The sequence below is a fragment of the Phoxinus phoxinus genome (genome assembly GCF_949152265.1).
Source record: "Phoxinus phoxinus genome assembly, chromosome: 1".
Classification (NCBI taxonomy): domain Eukaryota; kingdom Metazoa; phylum Chordata; class Actinopteri; order Cypriniformes; family Leuciscidae; genus Phoxinus; species Phoxinus phoxinus.
In genome coordinates, this window is record NC_136876.1 from 52859112 (window position 1) to 52874889 (window position 15778).

Genomic DNA, 15778 nt, shown 5'->3' on the forward strand with positions numbered 1-15778 from the left:
CGAGATAGTCATAACACTTATTACACAGTATTTCAACACAAATAATTATGGAGATAAGAAATATTGATTTCTGGTGAAACTGTTTAAAAAAGTACTTGTTTGTATCTTATAATCCAACAGTGTAAAAAACACTAGTCGCAAAATGGCAGCCGCTGCGTTTGTATGAAATGAGAGAGTGAGTCCCTTATTCTGGATGGCATAATTAAATAACTGTACACATAATATTGATTTGACTGAGTTTTAATATTTTACTAGCTCACCAAATGCAAAACTTCCACCCGTTCCTAGCAAGGGTATAGCGCGTAATGCTCTTAATGAACATTTCTGTTGTTTAAATGTGCCTTTTAAACTGTATATTTAATGAAATCAATGTTTACCAAGATATTTGAAAGCGTTCCTCAAGCTGTGCTGTGTTGTGTGTGTGTGTGTGTGTAGGAGCCGTTGCAGCCACTGACGCAGCACGACCTGGTGAAGGACCTGCAGTCCTACAGTGACGTGTGTGAGGCGTTGTCCACCGTCCAGCTGGCCCTGGGGTTCCTCGCCATGACCGGGGCCGAGCCACACATGCAGCTGAGCTCCTATCTCAAAGACGTGCTGCAGATGACGGACCACATGGGCTCACACATCTACAAGGTGGGTCATGAACACACACTTTATTATTGGACTGCGTTTCCCAAAAGCATCGTAAGCCTGAGTTGATCGTAGAACAACTGCCACCAATGCTCTCTAGATCCACTTAGGCTTGCGATGCTGTTGGGAAGCGCAGCCCAGAGCAGTGCTGTTTCTAGGATGTGGGATGCATCTTAGAATTAGTCCCAGGTACTTTTTCCCCCCAGATATGTTGCTGTCTGCGTTTCCACCGCGGTCTGAAGTACCGTGAAGATTAGGTAGATCCGGTGACGTTTCTACATCTACTTTACAGTTCCCTCCGGATTTCATCCTCTGAATTTAAGCTTAATAAAGCCTGAACCTCGTCACTGGTCCATCGGTTGTATTTGTTAAATTCCATTGTTGATCGTACTGCACATATCGCAACAGATGTTGGTTGAAATAAAATGCTGCGTGGAGTCAACTAATCAAAATGCGGCATGAACTCGACCAATCAGCATATTCAGTCCCACCGCCGAAAGATCCCGAACTTTGAGAAAGTACTACCTCGCGAGCAGGGTCTTTCTGTGGGGAAAATATTTACCCGTAACTTCATTTAGACCCTGATTCCTGCGGTCGAAACACACGAGTCCCAGCCCAAAGTCTAGTTCCTGGGGATCCTGTGGTGGAAACACCGAGTCCCAGCCCAAAGTTTAGTTCCCGGGGATCCTGTGGTGGAAACACACCGAGTCCCAGCCCAAAGTCTAGATCCTGGGGATCCTGTGGTGGAAACACACAGAGTCCCAGCCCAAAGTCTAGATCCTGGAGATCCTGTGGTGGAAACACACCGAGTCCTAGCCCAAAGTCTAGTTCCCGGGGATCCTGTGGTGGAAACACACCGAGTCCCAGCCCAAAGTCTAGATCCTGGAGATCCTGTGGTGGAAACACAGAGTCCCAGCCCAAAGTCTAGATCCTGGGGATCCTGTGGTGTAAACACACCGAGTCCCAGCCCAAAGTCTAGTTCCCGGGGATCCTGCGGTGGAAACACACAGAGTCCCAGTCCAAAGTCTAGATCCTGGAGATCCTGTGGTGGAAACACACCGAGTCCCAGCCCAAAGTCTAGTTCCTGGGGATCCTGTGGTGGAAACACACCGAGTCCCAGCCCAAAGTCTAGTTCCCGGGGATCCTGTGGTGTAAACACACCGAGTCCCAGCCCAAAGTCTAGTTCCCGGGGATCCTGTGGTGGAAACACACCGAGTCCCAGCCCAAAGTCTACTTCCTGGGGATCCTGTGGTGGAAACACCGAGTCCCAGCCCAAAGTCTAGATCCTGGGGATCCTGTGGTGTAAACACCGAGTCCCAGCCAAAGTCTAGATCCTGTGGTGTAAACACACCGAGTCCCAGCCCAAAGTCTAGATCCTGGGGATCCTGTGGTGTAAACACACCGAGTCCCAGCCCAAAGTCTAGTTCCCGGGGATCCTGTGGTGTAAACACACCGAGTCCCAGCCCAAAGTCTAGATCCTGGGTATCCTGTGGTGGAAACACACCGAGTCCCAGCCCAAAGTTTAGTTCCCGGGGATCCTGTGGTGGAAACACACCGATTCCCAGCCCAAAGTCTAGATCCTGGGGATCCTGTGGTGTAAACACACCAAGTCCCAGCCCAAAGTCTAGTTCCTGGGGATCCTGTGGTGGAAACACACCGAGTCCCAGCCAAAGTCTAGATCCTGTGGTGTAAACACACCGAGTCCCAGCCCAAAGTCTAGATCCTGGAGATCCTGTGGTGGAAACACACCGAGTCCCAGCCCAAAGTCTAGTTCCTGGGGATCCTGTGGTGGAAACACCGAGTCCCAGCCCAAAGTCTAGTTCCTGGGGATCCTGTGGTGGAAACACACCGAGTCCCAGCCCAAAGTCTAGTTCCCGGGGATCCTGTGGTGTAAACACACCGAGTCCCAGCCCAAAGTCTAGTTCCTGGGGATCCTGTGGTGGAAACACCGAGTCCCAGCCCAAAGTCTAGATCCTGGGGATCCTGTGGTGTAAACACCGAGTCCCAGCCAAAGTCTAGATCCTGTGGTGTAAACACACCGAGTCCCAGCCCAAAGTCTAGATCCTGGGGATCCTGTGGTGTAAACACACCGAGTCCCAGCCCAAAGTCTAGTTCCTGGGGATCCTGTGGTGTAAACACACCGAGTCCCAGCCCAAAGTCTAGATCCTGGGTATCCTGTGGTGGAAACACACCGAGTCCCAGCCCAAAGTTTAGTTCCCGGGGATCCTGTGGTGGAAACACACCGATTCCCAGCCCAAAGTCTAGATCCTGGGGATCCTGTGGTGTAAACACACCAAGTCCCAGCCCAAAGTCTAGTTCCTGGGGTGTAAACACACCGAGTCCCAGCCCAAAGTCTAGTTCCCGGGGATCCTGTGGTGTAAACACACCGAGTCCCAGCCCAAAGTCTAGATCCCGGGGATCCTGCGGTGGAAACACACAGAGTCCCAGTCCAAAGTCTAGATCCTGGAGATCCTGTGGTGGAAACACACCGAGTCCCAGCCCAAAGTCTAGTTCCTGGGGATCCTGTGGTGGAAACACACCGAGTCCCAGCCCAAAGTCTAGTTCCCGGGGATCCTGTGGTGTAAACACACCGAGTCCCAGCCCAAAATCTAGTTCCCGGGGATCCTGTGGTGGAAACACACCGAGTCCCAGCCCAAAGTCTAGTTCCTGGGGATCCTGTGGTGGAAACACCGAGTCCCAGCCCAAAGTCTAGATCCTGGGGATCCTGTGGTGTAAACACCGAGTCCCAGCCAAAGTCTAGATCCTGTGGTGTAAACACACCGAGTCCCAGCCCAAAGTCTAGATCCTGGGGATCCTGTGGTGTAAACGCACCGAGTCCCAGCCCAAAGTCTAGTTCCCGGGGATCCTGTGGTGTAAACACACCGAGTCCCAGCCCAAAGTCTAGATCCTGGGTATCCTGTGGTGGAAACACACCGAGTCCCAGCCCAAAGTTTAGTTCCCGGGGATCCTGTGGTGGAAACACACCGATTCCCAGCCCAAAGTCTAGATCCTGGGGATCCTGTGGTGTAAACACACCAAGTCCCAGCCCAAAGTCTAGTTCCTGGGGATCCTGTGGTGGAAACACACCGAGTCCCAGCCAAAGTCTAGATCCTGTGGTGTAAACACACCGAGTCCCAGCCCAAAGTCTAGATCCTGGAGATCCTGTGGTGGAAACACACCGAGTCCCAGCCCAAAGTCTAGTTCCTGGGGATCCTGTGGTGGAAACACCGAGTCCCAGCCCAAAGTCTAGTTCCTGGGGATCCTGTGGTGGAAACACACCGAGTCCCAGCCCAAAGTCTAGTTCCCGGGGATCCTGTGGTGTAAACACACCGAGTCCCAGCCCAAAGTCTAGTTCCTGGGGATCCTGTGGTGGAAACACCGAGTCCCAGCCCAAAGTCTAGATCCTGGGGATCCTGTGGTGTAAACACCGAGTCCCAGCCAAAGTCTAGATCCTGTGGTGTAAACACACCGAGTCCCAGCCCAAAGTCTAGTTCCTGGGGATCCTGTGGTGGAAACACACCGAGTCCCAGCCCAAAGTCTAGTTCCCGGGGATCCTGTGGTGGAAACACACCGAGTCCCAGCCCAAAGTCTAGTTCCTGGGGATCCTGTGGTGGAAACACCGAGTCCCAGCCCAAAGTCTAGATCCTGGGGATCCTGTGGTGTAAACACCGAGTCCCAGCCAAAGTCTAGATCCTGTGGTGTAAACACACCGAGTCCCAGCCCAAAGTCTAGATCCTGGGGATCCTGTGGTGTAAACACACCGAGTCCCAGCCCAAAGTCTAGTTCCCGGGGATCCTGTGGTGTAAACACACCGAGTCCCAGCCCAAAGTCTAGATCCTGGGTATCCTGTGGTGGAAACACACCGAGTCCCAGCCCAAAGTTTAGTTCCCGGGGATCCTGTGGTGGAAACACACCGATTCCTAGCCCAAAGTCTAGATCCTGGGGATCCTGTGGTGTAAACACACCAAGTCCCACCCCAAAGTCTAGTTCCTGGGGATCCTGTGGTGGAAACACACCGAGTCCCAGCCAAAGTCTAGATCCTGTGGTGTAAACACACCGAGTCCCAGCCCAAAGTCTAGTTCCCGGGGATCCTGTGGTGTAAACACACCGAGTCCCAGCCCAAAGTCTAGATCCTGGGTATCCTGTGGTGTAAACACACCGAGTCCCAGCCCAAAGTCTAGTTCCCGGGGATCCTGTGGTGGAAACACACCGAGTCCCAGCCCAAAGTCTACTTCCTGGGGATCCTGTGGTGGAAACACACCGAGTCCTAGCCCAAAGTCTAGATCCTGGAGATCCTGTGGTGGAAACACACCGAGTCCCAGCCAAAGTCTAGATCCTGTGGTGTAAACACACCGAGTCCCAGCCCAAAGTCTAGTTCCTGGGGATCCTGTGGTGGAAACACACTGAGTCCCAGCCAAAGTCTAGATCCTGTGGTGGAAACACACCGAGTCCCAGCCCAAAGTCTAGTTCCTGGGGATCCTGTGGTGGAAACACCGAGTCCCAGCCCAAAGTCTAGTTCCTGGGGATCCTGTGGTGGAAACACACCGAGTCCCAGCCAAAGTCTAGATCCTGTGGTGTAAACACACCGAGTCCCAGCCCAAAGTCTAGATCCTGGAGATCCTGTGGTGGAAACACACCGAGTCCCAGCCCAAAGTCTAGTTCCTGGGGATCCTGTGGTGGAAACACCGAGTCCCAGCCCAAAGTCTAGTTCCTGGGGATCCTGTGGTGGAAACGCACCGAGTCCCAGCCCAAAGTCTAGTTCCCGGGGATCCTGTGGTGTAAACACACCGAGTCCCAGCCCAAAGTCTAGTTCCTGGGGATCCTGTGGTGGAAACACCGAGTCCCAGCCCAAAGTCTAGATCCTGGGGATCCTGTGGTGTAAACACCGAGTCCCAGCCAAAGTCTAGATCCTGTGGTGTAAACACACCGAGTCCCAGCCCAAAGTCTAGTTCCTGGGGATCCTGTGGTGTAAACACACCGAGTCCCAGCCCAAAGTCTAGTTCCCGGGGATCCTGTGGTGGAAACACACCGAGTCCCAGCCCAAAGTCTAGTTCCTGGGGATCCTGTGGTGGAAACACCGAGTCCCAGCCCAAAGTCTAGATCCTGGGGATCCTGTGGTGTAAACACCGAGTCCCAGCCAAAGTCTAGATCCTGTGGTGTAAACACACCGAGTCCCAGCCAAAAGTCTAGATCCAGGGGATCCTGTGGTGTAAACACACCGAGTCCCAGCCCAAAGTCTAGATCCTGGGTATCCTGTGGTGGAAACACACCGAGTCCCAGCCCAAAGTTTAGTTCCCGGGGATCCTGTGGTGGAAACACACCGATTCCCAGCCAAAGTCTAGATCCTGGGGATCCTGTGGTGTAAACACACCAAGTCCCAGCCCAAAGTCTAGTTCCTGGGGATCCTGTGGTGGAAACACACCGAGTCCCAGCCAAAGTCTAGATCCTGTGGTGTAAACACACCGAGTCCCAGCCCAAAGTCTAGTTCCTGGGGATCCTGTGGTGTAAACACACCGAGTCCCAGCCCAAAGTCTAGATCCTGGGGATCCTGTGGTGGAAACACACCAAGTCCCAGCCCAAAGTCTAGTTCCCGGGGATCCTGTGGTGGAAACACACCGAGTCCCAGCCCAAAGTCTAGATCCTGGGGATCCTGTGGTGGAAACACCGAGTCCCAGCCCAAAGTCTAGTTCCTGGGGATCCTGTGGTGGAAACACCGAGTCCCAGCCCAAAGTCTAGTTCCCGGGGATCCTGTGGTGGAAATACCAAGTCCCAGCCCAAAGTCTAGTTCCTGGGGATCCTGTGGTGTAAACACACAGAGTCCCAGCCCAAAGTCTAGATCCTGGGGATCCTGTGGTGTAAACACCGAGTCCCAGCCCAAAGTATAGTTCCCGGGGATCCTGTGGTGGAAACACACCGAGTCCCAGCCCAAAGTCTAGATCGTGGGGATCCTGTGATGTAAACACACCGAGGCCCAGCCCAAAGTCTAGATCCTGGGGATCCTGTGGTGTAAACACCGAGTCCCAGCCCAAAGTCTAGATCCTGGGGAAAGATCCTGACGGCTATAGTCAAAATTCATCAGAGAAGTGCTATTTTGTGCACATGTTGTCAATAAGCTACAACAGTTAAACATGTCAGCTGTGTGGACACTGGCTCTGAATTGATTGACGATATTAATATCTCGATTTTAATCGGTAACCATATGGTTTCTTTCCTTGATTTTATTTTTTTGAAAGTCAGAAGAGAGAAAAATTTATTGTCACTCCCTCCGCCCTTGTGTTGAAACATCGGTAACACTTTAACAATGTGGACTAATGAAACTTATTGTAATGTATTAACTGGCATCAACTAACAATGAGGAATACATTTGTTACTGTATTTATTAATCTTTGTTAACGTTAGTAAAAATATATATAACTGTTCATTGTGTGTTCATGTTAGTTCACAGTGCATAAACTAATGTTAACAAGATTTTAAATAGTAAAAGTAACATGAACAAAGATTAATAAATGATGTAGAAGTGATGTAGAAGTGAATAAATGAATAACTTCATTATTAGTTCATGTAGTCAATGTAGTTAACTAATGAACCTTATTTTAAGTGTTACCGAAACATCCTCACAGCAGTGTTTACTTGGTTTTATGTAATTCAACTAATTGATGACTCTGACCCAATCTACTGTGTGTGTGTGTGTGTGTGTGTGTGTGTGTGTGTGTGTGTGTGTGTGTGTGTGTGTGTGTGTGTGTGTGTGTGTGTGTGTGTGTGTGTGTGTGTGTGTGTGTGTGTGTGTGTGTGTGTGTGTGTGTGTGTGTGTGTGTGTGTGTGTGTGTGTGTGTGTGTGTGTGTGTGTGTGTGTGCGTGCGTGTGTGTGCGTGTGTGTGTGTGTGCGTGTGTGCGTGCGTGTGTGCAGGCATTGAGCAGGTGCAGTCTGAAACACTGTGTGGCGCTGTGGCAGTTGCTCAGCTCTCTGAAATCTGAGACCATGCTTCGTCTGAAGAGGGTGAGACTCTCGACACACTCAACCGTATTCTGCTTCCAGTGTGTGTGTGTAATGACTTTCTTCATCTGCACTTCAGGACCCGTTTGTGGGAATCAGCAAAGAGTACAAGGATCCTCTGCTGGAGGAACACAAGACACTGCTCACGAGCTTCTTCACCAAGTCCAGCGCTGACGGCTTCCTGCTGGAGATGCACGAGTTCCTGCTTCTGGTCCTGAAGAGCCCGAAAGCCACGGACACCTTCAAGCCTGACTGGGGGTGAGAGCTGAGGATGGGACAATAGCTCTCTGAAACTTTAATACTAATCTCGCTTTTCTTCTGATGTGCAGGACTAATGAGTTTTTTAGAAGGGGTTCAGTGTTGCCTCAGTTCATATTTGACTTTAATTCCTGAATTACAGGTGTATAGATGCATATAAATGTCAAAACTTTTCATTCCTATTTGAGAGATCTGACCAAATATGTCAAGTGTTCTGATAAACTGACATGAAACAGCTTCATAAATCCAAAATACTGAGTCCTGCATGGGTCCTGTTTGGTAAACCCACACCCGTTCTACTTACCAGAACACCGACCCGTTATTAATCATTTCATTCCCAACCCGTTTAACATAAAGACAGCGACCGCATTAAATCTACTACATCAGGGAGACTCAAATGATTTATTTTCTCGTGTAACACAAGCAATCAAACCAACATTATGAATTCTGAGTTGATGCATTTATGAAAAATAGAAACCCAACATGGTAATAATTAACAGAACAAATGAGAATGTGTATCCGTTGTGTAAACAAGACCAAATCTAAGCCTGTGTGTGCTTCTCTAAGCCTGTTCACATGATGTAGGCTATTTCCATACATAATGTAGTGCATTAAATCACTATACAAATGCTTAGATGTTTCCATAAATTAAAAGAACATATAGCCGAATATGAGCCTTCACTGTCATATAATATTGGGGATATTTTAGAGGATTCACTCTGCAGTTTCATGAGAGACAACCTCATTTAAATGCAGTGTATTCATGTCTTGGTCGTCTTGGCAGTGTGAAAATGACTACAGTTTTTAAGAATATGTGATTATAAATGTAGCTTTTTTTCGTTGACTCATTTTGCTGCACAATTTTTATGTAGTTGACAAAAAAAAGGACAATTCCATAAACCTGTGGTAATCATGAAGTAACCTATTATTTACTTAAATTACTCAAATCAATTTAACCAAAATATTTAGTAAATGAACATACAGTTGGTGAGGAATATGGGGAAATATTCATATTCTCCAGAAAACTTCAGAGCAGATTGAGCCTGGTTAAGATTGTGCTGATGTAAATCTGTAATAACTCTGTGATGTGTGTGTGTGTGTGTGTGTGTGTGTGTGTGTGTGTACAGTCTGAAAGACACGGTTGTGTCCTACATGGAGCGTAAAGACCTGGACGTTCCTCCTGAGGTGGACGAGTTCTTCCCTGAGGAGATCCTGCTCTCGCAATACACCGAAACCTGGAAGCTCTCGGTCCATGTCAGACAAGAGCGAAACCAAAGATGAAGAGCTTCTGTCGTCTGAACAGTCACTCGTATCAGGGAGACATTCGTGTTCATTTACACATGCCATACTTTCCAAAACTGTGCCTTTTACAGTGTATGAGGTTCAGTGTTCTGCTGTGTATTCCTCGTTCATATACAGCTGTGTATTGTCAGATTATGGTTCATATACAGCTGTGTACTGTCAGATTATGGTTTGGTCTGTCAATGAACCATAATCTGACAGTACAAGTAATCTTTGATCTTTTGATTTTGATTGTAATAAGTTGTGATGTACTTGCTTAAAATCTTTTCAAAGTTCAAAACAATCATGAACCCATTGCTAAACTTGTGCTGTAACTTTTTTTTTTTTTTCCAGTTTTGGGAAGTTGCTAACAATTGTATTACCATTCCTTCTGTATTTGTTTACTTAAGAATATGTACAGACTGATTTAAGGACGTGAACTCTTGTGAAATATAAACTGAGCCCAGAACCGGACGCGCTCATGTCCTCACCAACCTCATGTTGTTTTGCACTTTATCTTGTTCTCTGCTAAAGACAATGTTTCTGTGTGATAACACACATATGCTGGAACAATGCTGTGTGCACAACTGTTTGTTTGTCTTTTTCTATGATAAACATGGCTTTGAATAAAGTAGTTATTATAATATTTCGGTGAGATCATCATCACATGTTCTGCTGTCTCGTCCTGACAGTTTAATGTTAAAAGCTGCATGTCTGAAGATTATGGCTTCTTCTCTTCTGTTTCTAGCTAACCTAACCCTATTTCTGTCCTCAAACCCATTTCTGCTTTCTCCTCCTACCATTGTTTTACCTTCTTCTCCTCATTTATTGTTTAATCATAATCTCATCTATTCTCCAAACCTTGTCATGTGTGGGCTTGTGGGGGAAATAGGTGTAGAAACACATTGGCTGTTCATTTGAGCCTCTCTATATTTCAAGAGGTCATGAATTTCATATTTTTTTATGTTTTCTGTTACTGTTTTTTCATAATTTAGATATTTTAGGCCAGTGATACCAAGAAACTCAGCCGTGGATCCATCAACAGGCACACTTTTACATAGATGTGTGAATTGCATTAAATTGTCCATATAAGGGGCGAGGGAAACCAGATATGATGGTGAAGACGTTCTGGCTCAGCTGGGACTCGAACCAGAACCTTCTCGCTTAATATCAGACATAAGAGACTGACACTTGTTCGAAGGCAAAACCCCCAGTGTTATATTTCTGTTTATATAATCCACACTCAGAGTGTTAAAAAGTAACGCTGAAGCAGTGTTAAAGTTGATGAGAAATAACAGAGTTAGTATATGATTGAGAATTAGTGATGAACACCTGCTGTTAACAAGCACTGAAGGAAAGAGGAACAAGAAGAGAATAACTATCATCAGAAACACAAGTCTGTCACGTCTACAGAACTTCATTCGAAAATCAACAGATTTAGATCGTTTTTTTTATTGAAAATGTTCAGTTTGAAGTCCCCATTATCAGAGTTTGCTTTAGACTCTAATATGCAAAAGTCAGAGGTTTAACTAATCTTTAATTATATAAATAATACATTTTATGTCATTGGTTACAGCAACCCTGGGATTCTTGGGATCCAGCAGTAATGCGATTCATCATATGGATTTCAAAATGTTATTATGCCCAAAAAAACATCAAGAATCAGCGTATGAATCTCAACAATGGTGACAATCAACATAAGGCTTCATGTTGCAATGCGGCATTAATAAATGATGCAGCTGAATTCTCTTAGCAAAATAAAAGCAAATAAAAGAAAATACTGTTTTGTTGTGACCTTGTATTAGCTTGTTTTGTTATGTTTGCAGTTGTTCAGTTGTTAGTTAGCGTTGTTAAGATTCATACACTGATTATTGATGTCTGTGTGTCTGAATGAAAATGTAGTTTCTGATATATTTAAGTGCAGAATTACGTTAAAATCAGTAGACCTGTGATTAATCATAACACATCTGGATCTGTTGAATTATGTTGTCAATAACACACACTTAATATAATCAGAGATTAGTGATGTCATTATAAAGCATAATCGGCAACACCTTATATTTTGTCTCGTTTTGTTTTTTGTTATAACAAGTGTGTTTAATAAACACTTCTAGCAGTAATTTAACACTGAGAGTTTTGCTGTGAACAGTCTCTGTCTCTTATGTCTGATATGAATCGAGTCCCAGCTGAGCGAGAACGTCTTGACCCTCATCTCTGGTTTCCTTACACTAAAGATGACACTGTTTTCTATAGGTGCGAATGTGTGTTTTACTGCCGACAACCATCAAAACAATGCTGTTAAATTTAAATGTAAAATGTTAATGTGTGTTGGTTTAACATCATATACACTCTCAGGAAATGAAACACAACTTTAACTGACACAGCCTGAAATCAACGAATCAAAAGAAGACTTAAATCTATGAAGATGATTGGACACACCATGTCCTTTTTATTTGAGTTATGGTCTTTGTAACAGAAACACATAATATGTTGCAACAGGAACCAGAAACAAAGATGACCAGCTAATCTAGTTTTCAGCATCATAAAGTAGAATAATAATTCACTAATCTCATCATTGACCAATAGTGCTTATTTGTTATGATTAGATAATGTTCATCAACAAAGCTTTCTTGCTACAGATCAGACTTTTTTATATTCATTGTGGGTAATAAAATAAATAAGTTTAGACACACACAGACATCAAGATTAATCACATGAATCTCAACCATGGTGACATGCTTCGTGCCGCAATGCATGCTGGGAGCCATGATTTTTATACTATGGTGACTCCCGCATGCATTTCGCCACAAAGCTTGTCACAATTGTTGATATTCATATGCAGAATGTCTGATCTGTGGCAAGAAAGTATTGTTGGTGAACATAACCATTCATAACTGTTTCAAACACCACAAACTCACATTAATGCAGACAACTAATGGCTTTATTGAAATTTCATATTACTTTAATTTAGTTTGGTTTCCAATAGATGGCAGCAACCTTCCACTAAATCATGGCACAGTTTTCATGTTATCATCATGAATGAAACTTCTTCTCGAGTTAGAAGTTCTCAGCACAGCACGAATGCAATAAAAAGCACTCATTTCATTTTTAATGTTTAATGTTTAGTTGTATATTTAGAGTTGTTTCTGTTATTGAATGTTGTGGTTATTATCATTGTGCTGAAGAACAACACTGATATCCCAGCTGAACTGAATTATTATTGAATAAACTCAATTCATTTGTGTCCATATATCTTCAATTACATTAATTAAGAGTAATTCATTATTTACAGCAATGGGGAATATAAGAAAATTCTCATCATATAAGAAAAAAAATGATATCAACCTTAATGTTATGTAGCTGGAGAAATATATGAGAGTTCTGCTTCAGTAAAACCTTGTTTTTCAGGTTGAATTCAGTTATGATCAGTAATCTTACATCATTAATTTCATTTCGACCACACCAGTTATTGTAGATGTAACCACATCAATACATTTGCTAAGTTGAACTGACTAAACGTTTTTGTCAGTGTATCGCAGAGCAACTTCAGAATATTAATTCTAATATGTTTACATTTATTTCCCTTTTTTACAATGTAACTCTACACATAGATATGTTTGATATGTTTGGCGGTTTACAATCATTTGGAATGATTTGGATCAGCCAGAATGTGATTACTTGCTTTTGCATATGTACTGTAAACTCTAATAAATAACACACAATAATACAATTTTGCATATGTACTGTACTCTAATAAATAACACACAATAATACACTTTTGCATATGTACTGTACTCTAATAAATAACACACAATAATACACTTTTGCATATGTACTGTAAACTCTAATAAATAACACACAAAAATACACTTTTGCATATGTACTGTAAACTCTAATAAATAACACACAATAATACACTTTTGCATATATACTGTAAACTCTAATAAATAACACACAATAATACACTTTTGCATATGTACTGTAAACTCTAATAAATAACACACAATAATACACTTTTGCATATGTACTGTAAACTCTAATAAATAACACACAATAATACACTTTTGCATATGTACTGTACTCTAATAAATAACACACAATAATACACTTTTGCATATGTACTTTACTCTAATAAACAACACACAATAATACACTTTTGCATATGTACTTTAATAAACAACACACAATAATACACTTTTGCATATGTACTGTACTCTAATAAATAACACACAATAATACACTTTTGCATATGTACTGTACTCTAATAAACAACACACAATAATACACTTTTGCATATGTACTGTAAACTCTAATAAACAACACACAATAATACACTTTTGCATATGTACTTTACTCTAATAAACAACACACAATAATACACTTTTGCATATGTACTTTAATAAACAACACACAATAATACACTTTTGCATATGTACTGTAAACTCTAATAAACAACACACAATAACACACTTTTGCATATGTACTGTACTCTAATAAATAACACACAATAATACACTTTTGCATATGTACTTTACTCTAATAAACAACACACAAGAATACACTTTTGCATATGTACTGTAAACTCTAATAAATAACACACAATAATACACTTTTGCATATGTACTGTAAACTAATAAATAACACACAATAATACACTTTTGCATATGTACTGTAAACTCTAATAAATAACACACAATAATACACTTTTGCATATGTACTGTAAACTCTAATAAATAACACACAATAATACACTTTTGCATATGTACTGTACTCTAATAAATAACACACAATAATACACAATAATGGGTCTTTTGCGTGATCAACCGCATATTACTGCTATTACACAACGTTGAGCTTTTGAAATGAACGATGTATAAATTAACATTTTAGAAGAATTAACATTTCTTGCAAAGGAGAAATTAGGATTAATCCTTAAATTAGGATATTTAGTTGTGACATTTTTCTAATGTCTAAGTAAAAATGTAAATGAGAAACTTGTGTAAAGATTTATACTTGTATGGAAATGGCAAATGCCATCGATGCCATCTAGTGGCTTTAGTTGAAGTTGCATATTATTTCATTTGTAAGCTTTTGTTTCGATGACAGCAATCATTGCATATCAACACATTATCATTTTCACGAATTATAACTGTTATAGAAGCGAAAACACAAGATATACTAGTTTCATGGATTTCTATTATGAAAGATTGTTGTTGTGTTAAGATTTATTTCAAGAACTAACAAGCAAAGACGAATTATTGCTGTGATTAGAAGCTCATAACAACCATATGAGAAATGTGTGTTTGCATTACAGATTATAAGTACTTTAGCTCATACACAAGCGATCTCAATAATATCCACTCATTGCATAGCCTACCCATAACACGTGCTTTTTTAATCTTAGACACATGTTCTTATTAAAAGTTTTCAAATGTATTTTATTTGCATATCTGCATATTTTTTATGGGATTTAATTGATTTCCCTCATATTCTAATTTCTAAAGGAAACCCGTGAAAAGATGTAGCTTTACCTGTGTGGAAATGGCCAATGAGCCAGTGGATTTATTCCCGGATCTCTGCAGCCATCTAGCGGCTTCAGCTGAAATGTCATATTATTTTATTTCTGGTTGGTTTCCAATAGATGGCAGCAATCGTCCATAAATCATGGCATATTTTTCGTGTTATCATTGCTTTCATCTCTGAAATGCACAGCAGGAATGCAATAAAATGCATTGAAATAAGCACTAATTTCATTGAATAAACTATAGTAATTCTCCCTGTGATACACCGTTTCATTGTTTCGTTCCTGCTGTGCAAAGAATTTCTCTGACAGCTGCGAAAATGCTTTTTGATTTGATATCTTTTTAATTAAAAAAAAAAACACTTAATAAGTGCGACCTTATATTGCGTGCGTGCAGGAAAACAAACGAATTATTGCTGTGACAGAAGTCATTTATGCTTAGTTAGATCGACTATGAAACAGTAAATGTTATGTTACCTCTTCAATGCACATCGGATTAAGTTTAAACGTATGTATTGCAATCATTACACGTGTCATTATCTCGCACAAACGGAATAAGATATAACGTGTGCAGTTGCTTTACATTTCAGCTCTTAAGTTAGCGGATGTTATGTGTGTCTTCTCAATGCACAAACTTACATTTTATAACAATGCAATACAGCAGAAAAGGTTTCTCTTATTGCACAACAGAATGAGTGAGTTCTTGTATACACTGCAATGCAACAAATGCAATGCTTATGTTATTATTCATTGCACGTTATCATGTGTGCAATGCAATGCCAGAGAACAAATATTATCTCCTCGTTGCACAAAGAATGAGTTAGTTCTTAAATGCAGTGCAACAAGTTCAAGCTTATGCAATGCAAGCTTATTATATGTTATCATCATTGCACACACGATCTTGTGCAATGATGCTGTTGCATTGAATTGCAATCCGTTCTGCAATAAAGAATAATATATAAGCAATGCACTTGATGCATTGCAATGCATACAATAACTAACTCATTCGTTATGTAATGCACAAATGTTATCTTTTCGTTGCACAACGGAATTAGTTAGTTCTTGTATGCATTGCACAAGTGCATAGCTTAGGC

General features: G+C 42.4%; 1 protein-coding gene across 1 annotated transcript in view; it reads left to right on the plus strand.

Moving 5' to 3' along the window:
* LOC307003967 (E3 ubiquitin-protein ligase rnf213-alpha-like) overlaps positions 1-9809 on the plus strand; it is a 77476-nt gene extending 67667 nt beyond the window's left edge. Inside the window, exons 67-70 of the mRNA XM_079622892.1 lie at positions 436-633; positions 7538-7627; positions 7704-7882; positions 9010-9809. Of these exons, the coding sequence (XP_079479018.1) occupies positions 436-633; positions 7538-7627; positions 7704-7882; positions 9010-9163 (621 nt within the window). The 3' untranslated portion in view covers positions 9164-9809. The remainder of the gene's footprint in view (positions 1-435; positions 634-7537; positions 7628-7703; positions 7883-9009) is intronic.
* The last annotated feature ends 5969 nt before the right edge of the window (positions 9810-15778 follow it).